At 41.9% G+C, this 19188-nt stretch overlaps 1 protein-coding gene across 1 annotated transcript in view; it reads left to right on the top strand.

Annotated features, from left to right (window-relative positions):
* Window positions 1-19188, top strand: part of Suclg2 (succinate-CoA ligase GDP-forming subunit beta) — a 254374-nt gene that overhangs the window by 154292 nt on the left and 80894 nt on the right. Inside the window, exons 8-9 of the mRNA XM_052174384.1 lie at window positions 4503-4664; window positions 7728-7870. Of these exons, the coding sequence (XP_052030344.1) occupies window positions 4503-4664; window positions 7728-7870 (305 nt within the window). The remainder of the gene's footprint in view (window positions 1-4502; window positions 4665-7727; window positions 7871-19188) is intronic.

Below are 19188 nucleotides of genomic sequence, written 5' to 3'. Positions count from 1 at the left end.
TGTATAATCTATCAACCATGTAACAATATGTTTTTGATGGTGAGAATTGTTTTATAAATATTAATATGTATGCTTTTTCTCCTACTTTGTACACAGATTGGTGTTTGTTCAAGATGAATTTTCGGTAGAATTGAGGCTTCAGTTTTGTGACACTGAAATTCTTAATGTCTCAGCTAAGTGCCATACCTCAGAAAACAGGTCTTACCATAGTTGAATTAAGTGAGAAAGCTAAGGTTTGAACAAACAGGGCAAACAGACTTTATTGCCCTGCTGTTAACATAGACATGAGTCCTCCTGTGACACAGCAGCTGTGCACATACATGTAAGACCCATGCAAGAGTCCATCAGTGTGCAGGGGCTGATCTCTCCTTTTTGTGTAGCTTTCTGGAGTTTGTTCTCATTTTCAATCTTCCTGATGGCAGGACACACTTAAGCCAAGTGTGTTCTTGACTGTGTAAGAATATTATAGCCATGGGTGATTACCAGTCTGTTAAAGCAGGTTAGAGATAATGAGAGTTGTGTCTAACAACTCTCAGATTGCTACAAACTGTCAGTCAACATATGGGTGGTGCGGCCTTGTATTCTGTACTGCTGTGACCTCCTTTGCTGTTGTCCTGTGAAGAAGCTCCAGACAATTGTACATAGGAAAACAGGTGGTGTGCTTCAGAAACATGATTTGCCACCTCAGATGCAGATGCCCATGTGAAACTTTTTGTGTCTTTAGCCACTGTGGCTATATGTAAATGTATAGTACAATTTGACTATCATCAAAAAACTCACATCCTTTAGCTAAAGCATTTCTGACATTCCCTGACAGTTACTGTTAAAAATGCTAATCATTGAAATTCTTGCTTTGAGAAAATTCTTATGTGTTCAAACAACAGCTGATCAAGTACCTCAGGTGGCCCATACACAGTTAAAACTCTAATAGACATTCATTTATATCTACTTTAAAAAGAAGTTTAGGAATATTTTTGGGAATGAGACAGACTATAGTAATTTCTAGAGATGAAAAGTTGGTTCCGTAAACTGAGCTGTAATGATGGGAGCTCTAAGCATGAAGAAAGCGCCATGTTGGTCCCTGGTCCTCTGTGAGGCTGGGGTCATATGGAGCTTCTCCTTCCACCGGCACAACACAGTACCAGCGACTCTGATCCTGTTTATAGACAAGGCTCTGAGCTTGAGAAAACTGTTCGGCCAGGGCTAGCTGCTTAGGCTACAGAGCAATATCTGTGGCCTTGAAATATGTGTGACAGGCTTTTCTTCAACTAGACTCAGCGTAGACCGCTTCTGAGACTGCTTCTCTGATAACAGCTAGGTATCCTATTACTCAATTCAGGTCTGACACTGTGTGCCTAGAATGAGAGTCAGAGTCACATATTAAGGGTTCTGTCTCATAAGACTGATGCCCTCCATTGATGCCAGTGTCACCCAGTGTGACAACTGGGACCAGCCAGTTATTCTCACAACCTGCTCTTCAGTTGTGGCCGCTTGTTACTGTGGCTCATTGCATTCAGGGAAACACTTTCTACCTGTTGACAGAAGTAAACGACATTTTAAATTATTTCCAAGAAAGTCAGAGGGGTGTAGAGCTCTATATCAAGACCAGAACCAAAATATTAAAAAGAAAGATCCACCCAGTAGTCCTGTTGCTTAGAATTTTAGGATCTCTGTGCCAAGAATTGGAGTTGAAAACTGCTGTGCTTATCACTTGAATCCCACCCCCACCTCTCCACTCATTTTTTAACTGCAAAGCCATTTTAAAGGCTCTGGCTCTGGGGACTTTGGGGACATGGGACATAGCTAGCTGGAATAGTTGTCTAGAAGTGAACTTTTGAAGGTTCTATCTATACCTGTGTTCTTGCCCTTTCTCTGCCCCCAGTGTGCTTTGGTGTGAACAGTCTCTGCCACACCCTTCCACCACCATAATGGGGCTGGTTAACTGCACCTTGCCACTAAGATAGACTGAAATCTCCTGGCAAAACCTTCCCTCCCTCTCTCCCTCCCTCCCTCAAGTTATTGCCATCGAATATGTTGTCCTAGTCATATAGAAATAAATGAACAGAGCAAAGTTTATGAGACAAGGGGTGGGGTAGAGGGAAGGAGAGAGAGGGGGACCTAAACTATTATGTTGTACATGCTTAGGCCACACTGGGTTTAACTTGAAATCTCCTAACTCAGCCTCCTGAGTGTGGAATTCACAGTGCATACCATCAGGCCCAGCTTCGCTCCGCCTACTTAAAGATCCATACCTAACTTTATAACTGTGCAGTATTTTTAGTCTCCCAAAACTCTTAGACCTGCACACATTGATCTGTTACCAGACAGGTAACAGATTACCGTAACACCCAGGGCCACTCTGGGTGCTCACACAGACCTGTTTTCCAGCCCTGGATTGCCTGTCTGGTTCTCAAGCTGCTCAACAAACCTTAAGCTCCTGTCTGCATTGGCATGTGCATCATAATCCAGAAAGAAGCTTTGGAAAGTCTGCTTTGCAGGCATTTGGTTGGGCCTGCCTGCTGAACTTTGCATATATCTCCATTAATTATCCTTTCACTGGAGCTGCTTGCAACTGTATTCTTTATAATAAGGGGCAAAGTTTAGCTTGGAACTATTTTGATTTACTGGTTTATTGATCTTGACCAAGAATTCTTTTATTTGCAAGTCTTCACTTAGAAAGTCAATTTGATAGCCTTTGCCCATTCATTTTGAAGGTGTCACTTACGAGTAATCTTGCCAGTGAGTAATGGAGGAGCTAAAATTACTAATAAATTAATTAGAATGTATTTATAAACCCAGAGGAAAGCCAAGAATGAAGTTGCTTTTCTATTGATCATTATACTGGTCATTAACTGCTGAGAAAGTGCCTTTGCAGGGAGCAGAGAACACAGGCCAATTCCTTTGGTAATTGCAGGATTCCTTCATTACAACGTCTCCATTGTAGAAATATAATTACTCATTCACTCTCCATATTCATAGCGTGGGCAGTGGTTGGGCTGTTTGTGGCAAGACTAAGGACTTAAGCAAACATCAGCTTCCATGTAAGATTTTCTCTTGTCAGTCAGGATTCATTTATGTGATTTTTTTTTTTTGCCTGTTTATTTTTCTGCCAAATCTTCTTGAATGTTAATATACCAGTTCCGTCACAACTACTCCAAGTGCTTGAGTCATGTGCAAGAGAACCTGGGAGAAATCTTCCTGGTCCTATCAGTGCTGGGTGCCATAAAGCACTAGTGTTTTCTTTTCTGTGTAAGCAAGTGGAATTATCTGGCCATGTCCATTGTTTTTCCGTGAGGCACTGGGAAGTGAAGATCCCCTTTTAGAAGTGAGGTGCTTCTCTGCAAAGCTGGCAAAGCATCTGTAAATGTTGACCAAAGACATCTGCTTGTTCCTATCTCAGATTCAATTAGAGGATATTACGATGGCACAGTGGCACAGTCAACAAGTTTTTGCTGCAAGGGAAATAATAAATATGTTGGAGTCCAGATACCACAGATGTTGTCCTCTTTCCCAAAGCCATCCCCTAAGTGTCCTCTTTGCATCCTGTAATCAAAGATGTGTGTGGCCCTACCCTGCCTTAAAGTGAGCTTTGCTGTGTGCAGAGCTGTTTGTTACAACATGAGATCTGCCTCTAGCAGACGAAGCATACCGAGGCGCCAGTGATGCCTGGCATCTCAGCACTGGCAGACCTGAGAAATCACAACCAGAAACATCTACCCGGGTTAGGGTAGTCTGTAGACTAGGGTAGTGGTAGGAATTGCTTTCCCTATTCTTTACAAATAAGGAAGCCAAGACCCACCATGAATACAGATCATTTTACCAAGACTACAGTGTTAGTAATATATACTAGAAATTATTCGAAGAGCACAATTGTAAATGTTTTCACCCCAAAAATTTAGGCAGAAAAGAAGGAAAAAATTCTGAAATCAGATATGTAAATCTGATTCCTGCAGTTGTCATTTCAAAATACATGTGTGTGGCAAAACATTCTGTGTATCTTAAATATATTCAACTGTCATTTATACTGAGAGGCATCAGAATTAAGGAACGAATTATATAGAATGTGTATTCTGACACAGAGGAGAAAAAGAGCATTGGCAGTACTTCCTTGTTTCTTTCTGCATAAAAGGGAAAGGCAATGCTTACCTGCTAAATAGTAACTGTAAGTAAGAAAAGCAATTACAGCGGTGACTCCAGGGACAATTGTGCCAACTAAGCTTGTTGTGGATGCTAGGGACATTTGTTGTGTTACTGAGCAGAGACTGACAGATGTGAATTACTGTCCTCATTGCTGGAATGTAAGTCCCCTCAGAACGGGGACCTTGTCCTGTTTGTCTCTGTAGACAGAGTTCAAAAGTTAAGAAAGCACCAGTAGCTACCCTGCCTATAGTTTGAAAGAATGAAAGTTTCTGCCTTCCTTACTCCAGTACCTGCTTTCCTGAATAACTCAGTGCATTAACTCCAAAGAGACTCAGGTACAGCCTCCTTTTCTCTTTGTTTAGTTGTCTGTTTTGATGCCAAAATAAACTTTGATGACAATGCTGAATTCCGACAAAAGGACATATTTGCCATGGATGACAAATCAGAGAATGAGCCCATTGAAAATGAAGCTGCCAGATACGATCTCAAGTATATAGGACTAGACGGGAACATCGCCTGCTTTGGTAAGTGCTGGCACTGAGTCTGGTATTTTATAAGATTTATAAAATGCTATTTACTAATAGCTGTTAAAATAGGTGTTTTCTTTTAGTGTCAGGTGGAAAACAGTTTCAAAGTCCATTTTGATTGACAGTCCCTGATTTAAAGCATTTTTTCAACTCTGGTCCTGCTGAGCTTTTGGGTTGGATGATCTTTTATTCTTGGAGAGCCATCCAGGATATTAGGTTCAGGTGTATTCCTCTCCTCCAGAGATAGCTGATAGTTGTGGAAATTAAACTGTGGAAGGAAAGTGTCCAGATGTTTCCAGGTGTCAGGTGTACAAAAGCACTCCAGATGAGAACTACCGAGAAGCTGGAGAGACAGCTCAGTGCTAAGTACCTGCTGCACAAATGTGACGATCTGAGTTTGGATCCATGGCACCCACATGAAAACAGGCATGATGGCGTATGGTGATGGCCACAGTTCTGTACGAGTGGGGAGCAGCTGGACTGAGGGGGCTTGCTGTCCCACCAGTCTAGGCAATTGGTGATCTCTAGGCTTAGTGAGAGATCTGTTTTAAAAATGAAGTAGAGAAATACCAACACCAATCTCTGGCTTCCACACACATGTACATGTGTGTATATACACATGTGCCCATGTGAATATATGTATTAAATGAACCACTCATGTAAAGCATCTCAACTTTTTTTAGTAGAAGTAACAACTTTATGCATTCAGCATCCCTCTATTAGGAACTGTTTTTAAACTGTACTCTGAGACAAAATTACTGTTCCAGAGTGTTCTAGCTCCCTTTCTGTGACTGTGACAAAACATTCTGACCAAAAGAAATTTAGGGAAGGAAAGTTAGCTTACAGGCCATTGCCTATCACTAAGGGAAAGCAAGGCATAGTAAGGGCTTGAAGTAGAACCACGCTTGCAAGCTCAATTACTGTTTGTTCTTATACAACCCAGGACCACTTGCCCAGGGAATGGTGCCATCCACAGTGGGCTCTCACAGTGATCACTCATCAGTTGGCTAATCACACACACACTCGTCATCAAGCCAGTCAGATCTGGATAGTCCCTCAGCTTAGACTTCCTTCCCAGGTGACTGTAGGCTGTGTTAAGTTGACAATTAATGCTAACTAGGGCACAGAGGAAGGAGCGCAGGACATAAATCCTAATCATTTCACTAACATTTCAGATTGAATGGTAGCCAGTTGCCAAAGACTTTCATTATGCCACTTTATTAATCAAACAATGGGCTCCATCATCATTCTCTAATTTGGTGAAAATGGCTTATGCCGCTGAGATAAGATGGGTCTGTAGAGGCAATACAATTTCAGTTATTGTCCATGGCTTCTAGTGTTTGTGATTTATATGCTTCCAGCTTAATTGCACATGACTGTGTTTCTGTTAGAAACAATCCATTGCACCAGAAACAGAGGTCTTCATCTTAATGGAATTAAAATAAAAAAGATTTGTTGCTCATTAAAACAACAGCATCATTATATTAAGAAATGAAGAGTCTTCAACAGTTTGCTGTTCTATACAGTGGAAAATGGCATCCAATTGCAATTGATACCTAAAGCATCTGCTTTATACGGGAGCGCTATCTGAGTAGTGTAGCTCACTTACACCCTCTTGCCTGCAATAAGTAAATGTGCTCATAACATGTGAGGGCATTTGGGAAGGGGGCAGTCCAGGGGTGGGTTAGAACAAATTAAATACAGATTTGTCTGGATGAATGTTTCTCACAAACTCTGAATAATAACACTGCACACTACTTGAAGATCTTTTATTGCAAATATCCTTTTTATGATGGGCAAGGCATGCTTTATTTGCTGAGCTGCCCAGGGACTCATTAACCCACCCCAGGATACAGATCCCCATTCCCTATTTTTAATTTCCCCCACCTTAATTAAGGTAGTCACGGTTCCCAGGCTCGTCCTGGGAGAATTCCAGGGTACTTTACCCTGAGTGGTTTGCTGAGTTTCTGCACTTTCTCCCTTGTCACCTGAGGGAAGTAATTCTATAATTAAGCATAAGAAGCCAAAGAAATGCAATTGATCAATAAATGTTAGCTCTAAAAGGCAGGAATGCCAGTGTAAATTGCTACAGTAGTTCTTAAGAAAGGCCCCTAAATTGTCGTGTTTTTGTTCTAGGTTAAATACTGGGTTAGTAAGTAAGATTTCTGTATTAAGTTTTGTTATTACTTTTTAAAATTGTTTTTAGGTATGTGTATAAACATGCTGCAAATGGTCCCCAGAGTTCAGAGGAGGGTGTCAGATACCTTGGGGCTTCAGTTACAGGAGAGTCTGGCCTGGGTGCTGGGGACTGAATTCAGGTCCTGTGGATGAGCAGTGCATGCTCTTAACCACTGAGCCATCTCTCCAGCCCCTTGGTTTTGCTTTTTGAGTCGGAATTGTACTGTGTGCCCATGTTCTCCTGTTACTTACTGTGTAGCTCAGGGTGGCTGGATTCAGGCTTACCTTCTTTAGCTTTCTGAGTGCTAAGGCTCCAGGGATGTCATTGGAAGTAGTGTGCTTCTTACACTAACCTACAGGAGGAGGAGCCCCAGGCATGCTGGTTTGGGCCCCGTTGGTTCTCTTTTGAGTTGCTGTCGATGAGTTCATACTAAAAAACATGCCCGCCAAAGGTAAAGGAAGAGCGGCACTGTCAGGTGTTGGTTTAGTCCCAAAGGTTGCTCAGTCAGAGAGCATCTCCTCGGGGTCAAGCTACGCATTGCTCTTGGTTCACATAGTTTGAATGGCTAGCTACCCCTCACAGCCATAGTTCTCTCTGCCCATCCTCTTACCTGCAGCCTTTTCAGAACCCACAGCCAAATTGGTTCCTTTCCTTAACCTATCTTTTTTATTTGACTTATTGATGAATCCTCCTCACTTTTCTTTGTTTATTCTTTGGACTCACTTATCCCGATTGATAACCATAAATTAGTTTATGAGTTGAGTCCCAATTCAGGGCACAGATTGGCCTAGAAACGATAGCGTTCTCCTCTGGCCCTCTGTGTGTCCACCCCATTCCATGCTGTTTAATGTCTCCATGTCACATGCCATTTGCATTCACAGTGAATGGTGCTGGGCTGGCCATGGCTACTTGTGACATCATTTTCCTGAATGGAGGGAAGCCAGCTAACTTCTTGGACCTCGGAGGTGGTGTAAAGGAAGCCCAAGTCTATCAAGCATTCAAACTGCTCACATCTGATCCCAAGGTAAGACTTAGTGTTTAGTTTCCTGCCTCCACGTGATACAAATTGCGACCTGCTGCTAAGAATGAAAAAGGCAACATATGTTTTGCAGCCTCAGGTATAAATCCTGCTATCTATCTATTGTAGTATACGATAATTGACTTTTGTTTGGTTAAAGGGTTATAAGCCATTTCTGGGTCTCACTTAGAAACTGCCCCGCAGTCTTGGGAGGTGGAAGAGAGCACAAAAGGCCGTGTCGTGATGCTGTGCTTTGGGTCTTTTTGATGCTGTTGACCTGTATCACAAGCCTTAGTCCTGTGTTTACATGACTTAGGGACTCCGCCTCACATTCCTCTTATAAGGATCCTGAAGATATTACCAGCGTATTAGAAATGTATATAATTATAGGATCACAGGTCACAGTGTAAATGGATTGGAAGAAATAATAGCCTCACTGTTTCTGTAGGTGGTTTAATCTGCAGCCTTAATTATGACAGTTGGTAACATATGGATTAAGTATTATGTAAATCTTCTCTTTTTAACAGTGTAGCAGAGTGGAATGCAGTATTGCTGTGGCCAGCAAGGGTACTTACTGCAGGTGTTTAATGAGTTCTTGGCCAGTTTCTTGCTTTGCTGTAATTGTCCTTTCTTGGTCATCAGGGATAACAGGCCTAAACTCATTGTTTATATACAATGTCTCCATTTTTTGGAGCTTGCACTTTTCATTTAATTCTTGTAACTGGACTTAGGGCTAACTGTACGCCATATTCATTTGTATTCAACTTCATTCAGGAGTTGTTATCCCAATATTGTTAGAGTATTTAATAAATTTTGTTGGCTTCTAAATTATTTGAAAATGTAAGAATTCTAGACCAGCACAAATGAAAATAAAACAGAGTTTCCGGCGCCCCCCCCCTGCCCCCCAGGACATGCCCTGCGTCTGGCTTCGTGCGGATGCGTCTCGGGGAGAACCATGCGGGCAGCTGCCTGCTCCCCTCACGTGAAGTGTGTTTCCATGTAGTCAGTGGGCTCATCAGCATTTCCTGTGCTTTAGCAATTGCTAAGGATGATTTTACTTTACAATTTCCTAACACTTTTCTTCCAATTCACAAAACAATGTTAAAATGTCGTTACTCACTTCTCTTCACTTCTCCAGTGTTGTCCAGGAAGAGCGAAGCCAGTGTGGTCTAAGGCACTCATCCATCAAAGGTGTTTGTGAGGAGATCTGTTCCCACAGCCGGTGTTGTTCAGGGCTTGTTGCTCACCGTGGCTCTCCCATGCTGTTGCTCGAACATGCCTTCTTCACACTTCCTTCTAAGAGCAGAGTCATTTTCCTCCTAGAGAACCGCACATGAAGGGGTACTCTATGTCCCTGGCTCCCTGAACCCGGAAGTACCAGAGGACATTGGTCAGAATAAAGCGCTGATTGTTGGCACCTAGGACACTTACTTACCTTAGTGATGGACAGCCGCTGAGGCTCAGTCTACCAAGACAAGCAGCATGGCTTTTCTTTGGAACATCTCAGTAGCTATTCTTGAATTTTAACTTTATAGAACTAAAGGGTGTAAGGAATTTTAAAAAATGACGTGCAGAGCCATTTTTATTGTTTTTGTTTAAATAGTCTCTTCAAAAAATTTGACTTTACCTTATGGAATATTTTCAAGTACTCAGAGTGTTTCAACTTTTTTGAGATTGGCTGCCATCCTGGGATGGATAAAGGGATGTGGGAGTTATTTTCCTCACACTATATCAGGAAAATGAATGCATAGCTCATCTCCCAGAGCATTTCCAAACCTTGACATTTCTAAGCTGGTTAAAAAGTATAGAAATTAATTTGTGATTTTAATCCTTGTTCGGTTCTTGCAAGTCAGAGAACAGTAGAGAGAAAAAAAAAAAAGACAAAGCACAACCAAAAAAGGTACAGATAAGTTGATTTGATTTTGCAAAGAAACAGCTGGTAGTTCTGGCAGTAATTATTTCTGATAGAGCTCTGTCCACCTGCCTAGAAACAGCGCTTCCAAGAACTCACAGCTAATTATTTCAAAGTATTGTCTTGTTAGATATAAGAATTAATTCACTGAAACTCAGAATTACGAGTGCCTTGTTAGTGTTAAACTTAAACCAAATCCAGTCTTAGCATCTATGTGTTTGTCGTAACACAGCAAAACTTGATTGGTAAAGTACTAAACATAGTGTCATTTAAGGAAAATGCCACAGATTCTGTTTCTACCCACAGTGTCAGCCACACCTGAACTGCACATTTCTTTTTCTTGCCTAGGATACCTAAATGCTTGTTTTCATGTTTTAATACAAACATCTGCACAACAAATTTACATTTTTGTTTATAGCACAAGGCACCGAGTTCCTCTTGAACTGTTTAAACCAAGAGTCTTCAAGATAGTTGAGTTATTCAGCTGATTTCACATGAAATTTATCATTCAGTGTCTTATTCTTGTATTTTTCCATCAGGGCCCAGCTGGAGAGCTAGGTAATGAATTTGTCTGCTGCTGGGGGCGTAGGCCTCATCTGATCTTCATCTCCATTTGCAGAACTTTGAATAGGATTCTTAAAGGCAGAAGTAGATGTGACAGAAAGCAGAGTTTTGTTATAATCTGTTAAGAATTTGGACACATTTCAAAGAAAAGTCCTATTTAGAGTGTTGTCCTTGGTTTTGTGTTTTTGTAAATTATGCTTTGGCTTGTATTTCTAATTCTCAGTTTAGAATTCCAGACGCAGCATCTGGCCTGTGTGAAGTATCTTGTGTAAATGAATAAAGCAAAGGCCAGTTGGCACACTTTCATTAGCAACTCCTCTGCTGGCCTGTGTTAACGGGAGTCTGTTGGTCTCTGGGGACGGACCTTCTTTTGAGAAGCAAGAGAGGGTGGGTGGTGTAGTGAGGCACCTGACTGGCTCCTGCTTTGTTGACAACGAGTGAGTGACCCCTCCAGAGCCCTTCAGCTGCCTGAAGGAAGCGTGTTGCCTGAAGCCAAGGCCACGTGTGAGGGAAGAGCATTGCTTATGTGACTCCATAGCCAGACTGCCAAGGGCTTTAATTTACTACTTATTGCTATGGAAACTTGGACATGTTATTCAACTTCAGTGTGCCTCAGTTTCCTCTCTTTTATAAATTGCTTAATAAAGAGGGTTGCTTAGTTATAAGACTTGAAATATACATCTTTCTCTTTTGAAGGCACTTGTTTGGGGATGGTATCAGTTAAAATGTTTAAGGAAGAATACTTACAACCTACTCCAGAGAGGGTAATCATTCGTGCCTTGCACATGCTGCTCAGGGAAGGGCTTTCTATGGAGCCTTCTTGTTCATCTTCACCGTATTTTTAAATTCACTATTTTAACCTCAACATTTATTTAAAACAAATTTTAACTACATAGTTGGAAGGGTTATCACTGGCTGAGAATTCCCTTGAAGCTGCCAACCAGGTCAAAAGATGTCCCCGAGCCCTGTGTACGCTGCCCTACATCCTTCTCCTTGCCTTACTTTTACTTGAAAAGGCCAACATCGCCTTTCTGTAAGCTCGTGCAGGTTTTACCTGGTTTTGAACACAACATAGCATATGTTGTGTGCTCTTGTTGTCTTTCCCTTATCTTCAGTGGTGGCACTGGCCAGTCCTTTCCATCTCAAGTACCCTAGCCGGTGTGTAACAACTCCCTGGTTAGTTTCATAAGGCCTTGCTCTGTGTCCATAGAGGTCGAACCCAGTTCATACATATGTTGGCTATTGGGATGTCTTTAAGTATTTAAATCAACATCATAAAGAAGATATGAAAACACATTATTTCAGGATCATTTCTAAAGCAGAAACCTGTGATGTTGTTTTAATGTTCAGTTCTTTGCCATGCTCCATACCTCCATTTAGCCTGGAGGTATGTATGTGGGAGTGAGAGCCATCTGAGCAGGTTCACTTGTACTCTGGCTCGCCCAATGGGCTGTTTTCAAACTGATGGAGTGTTTGCCGTTCTAGTTGGTGGTGTGAACCTGGGAGAGCAGGACCTAAAAATGAGGTAGACTAAAATCTCGTGCAATAGCGGACTTCATTCAGAGCATCAGACAGTTTATACTATGAGGGTTAAGAAGAGTCTCCAGTATAGAGTACACAGTCACTAGGGCAAGCTACATGTGCCACAAACATGTTTTCCATAGACGCATATAAAGGATAATTTAAACATTTAGTTGAATAGCATCAGCAAGCTGTAATGAGTAATGTGAAGTAAACCCACTCATATCCACTACAATCAGGAGGACATGAACACACATCCCCAAGAACAGTTCACTCTTTTGAAGATACTGAGGGCATAAGGAGTTTTCTCACAAGCACTAAGACTTCTCACATGACACCATGACAGTGTTCCAACAATGGAGGGTCGAACAGATGCATTGCCTGGCACTGATTCTCTAACTGGACAGCCTGGAAAACAGTTTAATAAAAGAAAGATGAAATTCATGTTTGAAAAAACAGCCTGATATGTTTGGTATAAATTGAGAAGAGATTATCTGTCTGACCCCTGGAGTATGAGCTTCCGTTTCTCCAGAATTGGAGGTGAGAAGTAAAACCACATGCCCTGTTTCCAGGGCAAGGTATACCCAAATGACATTTAATCTAATAAATGTTTTGGATTAGAGTATTTTTAAAGGCAAAGCAAAGCTATGTTTTTCTCTAATTCATGTTTATAATCATAGTCAAGGTGTTCATTAAAGATAAACTCAAACAGACCAAACTTTAAAGGCATTACTAGGACAAATAGCAGCCCCAAATCTGGCAGCTCCAAGCTGGCTTGGTCCTGGGACTCCCATGAAGATGCTGAGGGACAGGCTTTCTGAGAGAAAGCAGAAATACAGCAGAGATTTGGCTGTCTGTCTACAAGTGAACTTTTACTACCTAGGTCACTATAGACAGATTGCCTCTCTACAAGTCAACATCTACTTCCTAGGTCACTGAAACTCTTACAGGTGTTGTTTCCTTCGGTAGTTAGTGCTCAAAGTTGATACAGCATAGACTTCATTGCTTCGAAAACAACTGTCCCACAATATTTTCTTTACAGGCTGTATAAATAGAATGGGTGACATTCTCAAGCTTGCGAAATCTGAGCTCTGGACCTATGCACCCCTGTTCATCCTGCATTTCTCCCCATCTTCCCAAATAGCCCTTTGTTTTCTAGTATTTGGAATATTTCAAGTATTAATTTTTAATTAAGTCTAAATTTCACACATGAGAGAATTTTTTCACTTTGTGGGTGTAGCTTATTATGCATAATATGATAATTTCTATTTCTATATTTTTTCTATTTTACTATAATCTAATTTTTGTCTTTTTGTGACTGATTAAAATTGTTTATATCATTTCTTTATATATTCATCTGCCAGTGAACAGCTCTACTGCTTCCATTTCTTAGCTATTTTGAATAATTATTTTATGTGCTGAAAATTGAAAACTTGCCCTGGGTTCCTCTTCCCCGTCCCTGCTGAGGCTGGTTTTGCTAATGTCGTGAATATGCCCGTGTCTGTTTTATATTTTGTTCCCTAAATGATGTAAGTTTCTGAGTTGGCCCTTCCTCCACACCACATCTTGGCACACTCTGTGAAGCCTGGTGTGCCTTTCAGGTATGCCTTTAGCCACTACCATGTCAGATCATTCCTAATAGGGAATCATCTGTTTCTATGCTCCTTGGTGGTACATTTAGAAACCAGAGAGAAGGATGTACTGTCTACTCTGCCTCTCATAAGTCACATTTTAATAAGTCACAATTTAATTTAATAAGTTACAATTTATTTTGTTTTGTGATAAGTGCTTCAAGAACCTCACTGTCTTAGAGACATCTCACCAAATCTTGTCATTTGTCAAAACATGCTTAGTAATCATTCATCCTATATGTAGAAGCCTTTAGGATGTTACAGACAAAGTAGACTTCTGGTCACATTAAGATGTCACATAGGTTGGAAGTGTATAATTACTAGAAGAGTTAAGCCTTTCGCAGTATTTCCTATCACTCTCCCTCTTCTACTGAGAGACTTGTCAAATAATGGCCGTAGTGATGTCAAGACTGGCTGACTCTTCCAACTAGTAGTAATAATCTCACGGCAGGGCATCTAAAAGTATCACTCTTATCATGGAGGTTTTATTGTAGCATCTAAAGAATTGAAGGAATCACTAAATGTGAAAAGCAGACTTAGGAACTCAATTCAGAAGAAAAGCAAGGTAAACAGCCTTCTGCAGAGATCAGGTCTTCTCAGCTGCAGTGAATAGAAACCATACTTTCATGAGCTGAGACCCATGGATGCAGAAAGCTGAGAATGCAGCTCCTTCCTCGCTGTGTCAACACTTCTCCTCACTGCTGCCAAGGAATTGGGAATTAGAAAAAAATTATCGTGTTGTGAAGAAAGCAGCGTGTCTGTTCGATCCCTCCTAAAAAAATGTCCTGGCTTGTTGATGTGAGGCGTAGTCATGCCTCTGTTTTCCTGAGGAAATCCAACTCCTTGGAACCCATTGTCTCACTAGTCTGATGTCCAAAAGGAGGGTGCAAATTTCTCTTTCAAATTATCTTCATTGCTGTCAGGACAGTTATGCTCAAGGGCCTCATTATAGATCAGAAGTAGTCCTCCAAGCCACAGAATGACTAAAGAGACAAGAAGCCACTCCACGCTGTCAGTACATGGGATTTATGCACTGTGGAGGTATGCCAAGCTCTGCTTTGGACACTGAGGGCAAAGTCACGAGTGAAAAGAATCCTCATCTCTGAAGCTGCCACTGTGGAAAGGGAAGGACAGGAGAGTTAACGAACAAATAAATACCTAATGAGAAACAAATACCAAAAGGCAGGCCAAGCAGTCACATGTGATTATGACATCAGGGCCTGCTGCCTCCATGGGTTTCTGCAGAAAGCTCTCTCGGTAGTTTGCCCTGGTAGGATTGGAGTCTGACGTTTGTAGTCTTCAGCACGAATGCTGCCAGTGAGTCTTTCCAACATGTCCTTCTAGAACCTGTCTGTCTTTTCTGGCTCGTCACGGTCTTTCCCAGTGTTCTGGGCAGTAGGGCCTACTGAATTGCAGTGTTGTTACATTGGAAGTGAGGCAGGGCAGGTGTGGGGTGAACAGTTGACATTGCAGTTCTCACTGTGATCTGGGTGGTCCCTGTCTTGCAGTTAAAGGACCTTTTCAGTATGCCTGGCTATTTTATCTGCGTTTCTGGGACCTACTCCTGAGGACACTTTTACCACCTTTGAGGTCTTATGAACCTGAGCCCATCGAACGCACATGTCAGCATTCCCAAGGGCCAGCTGGCATAAATCCTAGTTCATTATTTTCTCCCTGCTTATCTATGGGTCCTTTCATTAATCGTCATATGTAAGCATTCTGAAAACATCCTCTTCTTTTGCAATTAGAACTTAGTAGAGTCTTCTTGAGCAAACACTTAGGTAACTTGTAATACCCAGAGGCCTTAGGCTCAGAATCAGTCAAAAGAAATACCAGAGCTTTAACCCTTGGCCTTCTGGATGTGACTTATTTGAGACCAAAACAAAAGTGACTTAGGTACTTCAATGTGTCCTTGTGACCCAGAGCTGTTAGAATTTGGATAGCAGGTAAGAGAAACTCCATCTTGTGTTTAGGGCAATGTTGGATGTTTTTCTGCATGTTGTAACCTGTGTTCACTGGTTGTATTTTAGAAATGGAGCTAATTCTCTATTAAAAACCAAACTAAGAAATTAACCCCAATGCTAATCAGATTATTTAACACTCACCAAAGGAGGGAACAAGAGAATTATTTTATATTCACCTAAGGAAGGTAAAGGAGGGAATAAAAACATTCAAGTAAAGAAACATGCAAGGAACTTAGCTCTTCTAGCCAGAATCTGTGCTTCTGATTTTCTGTTCAGATAAACCTTAAAAGCACTATGCAGGGGGAGTTGCAGGGTCTGCGAAGATGATGCGGTCAGTAGATTCCTGGCCAAGCAAGCATGAGGACCTGCATTCGAGCCCCTAGTTCCCCCATAAAAGATAAAACAATAAAACAACCAGCCAGACGCAGCGACATGTAAATGGCCTTCGTGCTCTGGGGAAGACGGAGGCAGATCCCTGCTGCTTGCAAGCCGAACCTTGAGCTGCGGATAGTGAAGAACCCTGTCTTGGAAAATAGAATCTAGAGCCACTGAGGAAGACATCTGACATCAATCTTTGTGTGTGTGTGTGTGTGTGTGTGTGTGTGTGTGTGTGTATGTGCATAGTTACACACGTACTACCCATGGGCATGTAGCATGTATACACACAAAGTTGTGACAATTAGCCAAACAATATCCAATGCTATAGCTGTGAAAGGTTCCAGGAAAGTTATGACTACCATCATCCTATATATGAGTGTTCATGTGTACTTTCCCTCCTGAGTCCATCCACCTGACAACCAAAACATGTCTATGAGTCACCTGTGATTTGTGGCACTAGGCTTACTGAGAAATGGAAGACTACCTATAATCTTGGGTTCCTACCGAGCCTTACTTATTGGTTTTTCTTTTACATCATCATCGCTTTATAACAGTGGAAAGAGACTCACAAAAGGCCCAGTATAGTGTCCATTTCTTTTAAAGTCATGTCTTATTGTCTAGGTTTAGGTGTAGCAGGGAATCATCTGTGGAGCCATTAAGAATTGATAGCGTGAGATAGGTAATGCCACAGTGGACCCCCTAACCTGAAGGCTGTTGAAATGCAGACTTGTTTTCTTAGGGTCCAGACCACGCCCAAATAATACAACTCCCTGATTTTTTGAGGTAAGATTTTGTTGGGAAGTATTTTGTTCATCGTTTTCGTAGGTTATTGACTGATGTCAGTGACTTACCAGCCCATCGATATAAGACTAACAGTCAAAGTGTGATGGGGACTGGCATCAGCTCATAAACCAGTGGCATTCTGGGAATTGTTTTAGTGTGCCATAAGCACAGAAGCTGAGGACAAGCAGTTAGGAGACTTACTGTAAGTACCATTGTCACGACATGCACATAGATGACAAATTTCCTTATAATTCATATGTTGCCTCTTATAAGAATATTAGCCTGTAACTGTCAGTGAATTTGTTAAAGATTGATCCTTCACCACAGATTATCTGAGCAACACTGCACCATGACTTTACATGAATGATGGCGTCTGAGAGACAGCATAGCAGGCATGTTTGGTCTGGTACTACAGTCATTTAATTAAAGGCTGTGAGAATCCCGGTTACCACGTGCTCTTTGCCCCTTGTTCTTTCTTCTGATTCTTTCTTTTGTTTCTTTGGGACTACTTTTCTCATACCATGTCATTTTGGTGGCATATTCTCCCCGTTTGGACATTCCCCAATTTCACATGTAAACCTAGAGCCCACAGAGTCTGCTCAAGCTTGAGAGATTGATATAATGTCTCCCTAGCATAGTAAGTTGTTAAGGTGTTAGCCACAAGCTCTTCAGCCTGTGCACAGAGGTCCCTTCACAGTTTTCTCCGAGATGCTTAGGGATAGGGCTGCCTGCCTTTAGGATCCTGAGCTTGGATAATGGGGCCCAGGAGACTGCACTTCCGGAGACCTGCAAAGCTGTGCAAGACCCAGCACTGAAGTTTCCTGACGGGGCCGCCTGTGCACTCATCATGTGGATATATGTGCAGTATTCCTGTTCTTAGGTGTGTGGCTGTTCCAGCCATGTGTGCATCAGCTGGAATCTCTGCGTGCATGTTCCATGCATGACCTAACCTATACCCACTGTATGCCTGATCGAGGAGCAGAGCCTAGCATTTGTTGTAGCCAACTCTTCAGAGGATGCACATGTTGGCTTAAATTTGAGTTGCAGCCTCAGGTCTGTTTTCTCTCCTTACATTCAAGTCCGCTTTCCATCACTGACGCCACAGCAAGTCCTACCTGAGGTAGGTAGCTGTGAATGACAGCTTACCCGGCCTGATTCACCTCAGCATCCTCTCCCACAGAGCCCTGGGCTCAACCCTGCTAACACTCATTTGTTCCCTTCCCAGTGTGCTGTGATACTCCCTTCTGCTTTATTCTTTTCTATTTCTGTGTCATATGTGTCTTTGAAATTCAGAGGAAATTACCATTCGAAAGTGCCTTTTCTATCCAAATGAGAATGGAGGGTAATCTTGCAGTTAATAAAGTTTGTCGGTGGGTTCATAGATGCATTCCCCCTGATCAGTTCCCAAATAGAGGACTTGTGTTTTTCTTGTCTGTGGAGCTAGACCATAATAATAGGCTGTGTCATTCTCAAGTGACTTTCTATAAACTTTATGAAATTACCTTGTCTCAAGTGTAGTCACTGAAGTGGATCTTATTCACTTTTGTCTCTGTTAAGTTACCGTCGGCTGCCGCTTTCCACCGGAGACTTCTTTGCTATTATGTGCTCTGAGCATTTACTCTCTAAGCACTTTTCTTCTTCCCTCTTGATTTGTAAGTGTTTTGCTGTGATTCTGTCTCTCGTCTTTTCTCGTTACAGAGTACAGCCTTCATTTGTTACCTGGTCCCTTTTGCTATTTGGGGAAAGGGAAGTGGTCAGATGTTTCCGTATTTGACAAATGTCATGATAATAGGTAGTTTTAAGATGAGATAGTGAATCCTCTTTTATGTTTGGCCAAGAAAATTGATTTCTAATACTGTGTGGCAGAGGTCTTTGCTGAGTTTTTTCTTAAGATATGTGAATAATAAAAAAGAAAATCACCACTTTAAAAAAAATCCAATTTAATGTTTCTTTACCCTAATGGACATGGTTCTGTTACAGATTATAATTGGGGAATCAGCAGAGGCCTCTCTGTAGCTTCTTGACCCATGTGTGTCAACCACTGTGTAAAATTTGGAGTTGAATTCTTTTTTGTCCTCAGTGTGCCGTTGCCTTCATTTCTACACTTCCGCCATGATATCAGATGTTCATGCCTCTGTCACAGGGTGAAGAGAGAAGAGAGGGGATATGGTCTTGCTTTCATTCTACAGATTTCCAGCTCATAGTAGCCACACCCGGTAGCTACCCATGAGAGGAGCAGGCCCCAAACATACCCAACCAAGGAAAAATGTAGCCCAGATTGGCCTCAAACTCTCTGTGTGGCTGAGGAGGACCTTGAATGTCTGAATCTTCTGCCCCTACCTCCCACTTGCTGGGATTACAAGTATATACCACCCACCAATGCAAGTGGTATAAGGGCTTCATCTCAGGGCAGTGTAGGTGCTAGGGGAGCTCTCCACCAACTGAGTGCGTCCCTAGATGTGCAGAACATACTAATAAGCATTGTTAGCATTGGGAATCCCTTAAGATACCCGGTCCTGACTCCCGTGAGCGATGTGTCTCCCTCTGGAACTCTTGTCCTTACAGTAATGG

Source organism: Apodemus sylvaticus, chromosome 2 (genome assembly GCF_947179515.1).
Source record: "Apodemus sylvaticus chromosome 2, mApoSyl1.1, whole genome shotgun sequence".
In the NCBI taxonomy this organism is placed as follows: Eukaryota; Metazoa; Chordata; class Mammalia; order Rodentia; family Muridae; genus Apodemus; species Apodemus sylvaticus.
This window is presented reverse-complemented; position numbering and strand designations above follow the sequence as displayed.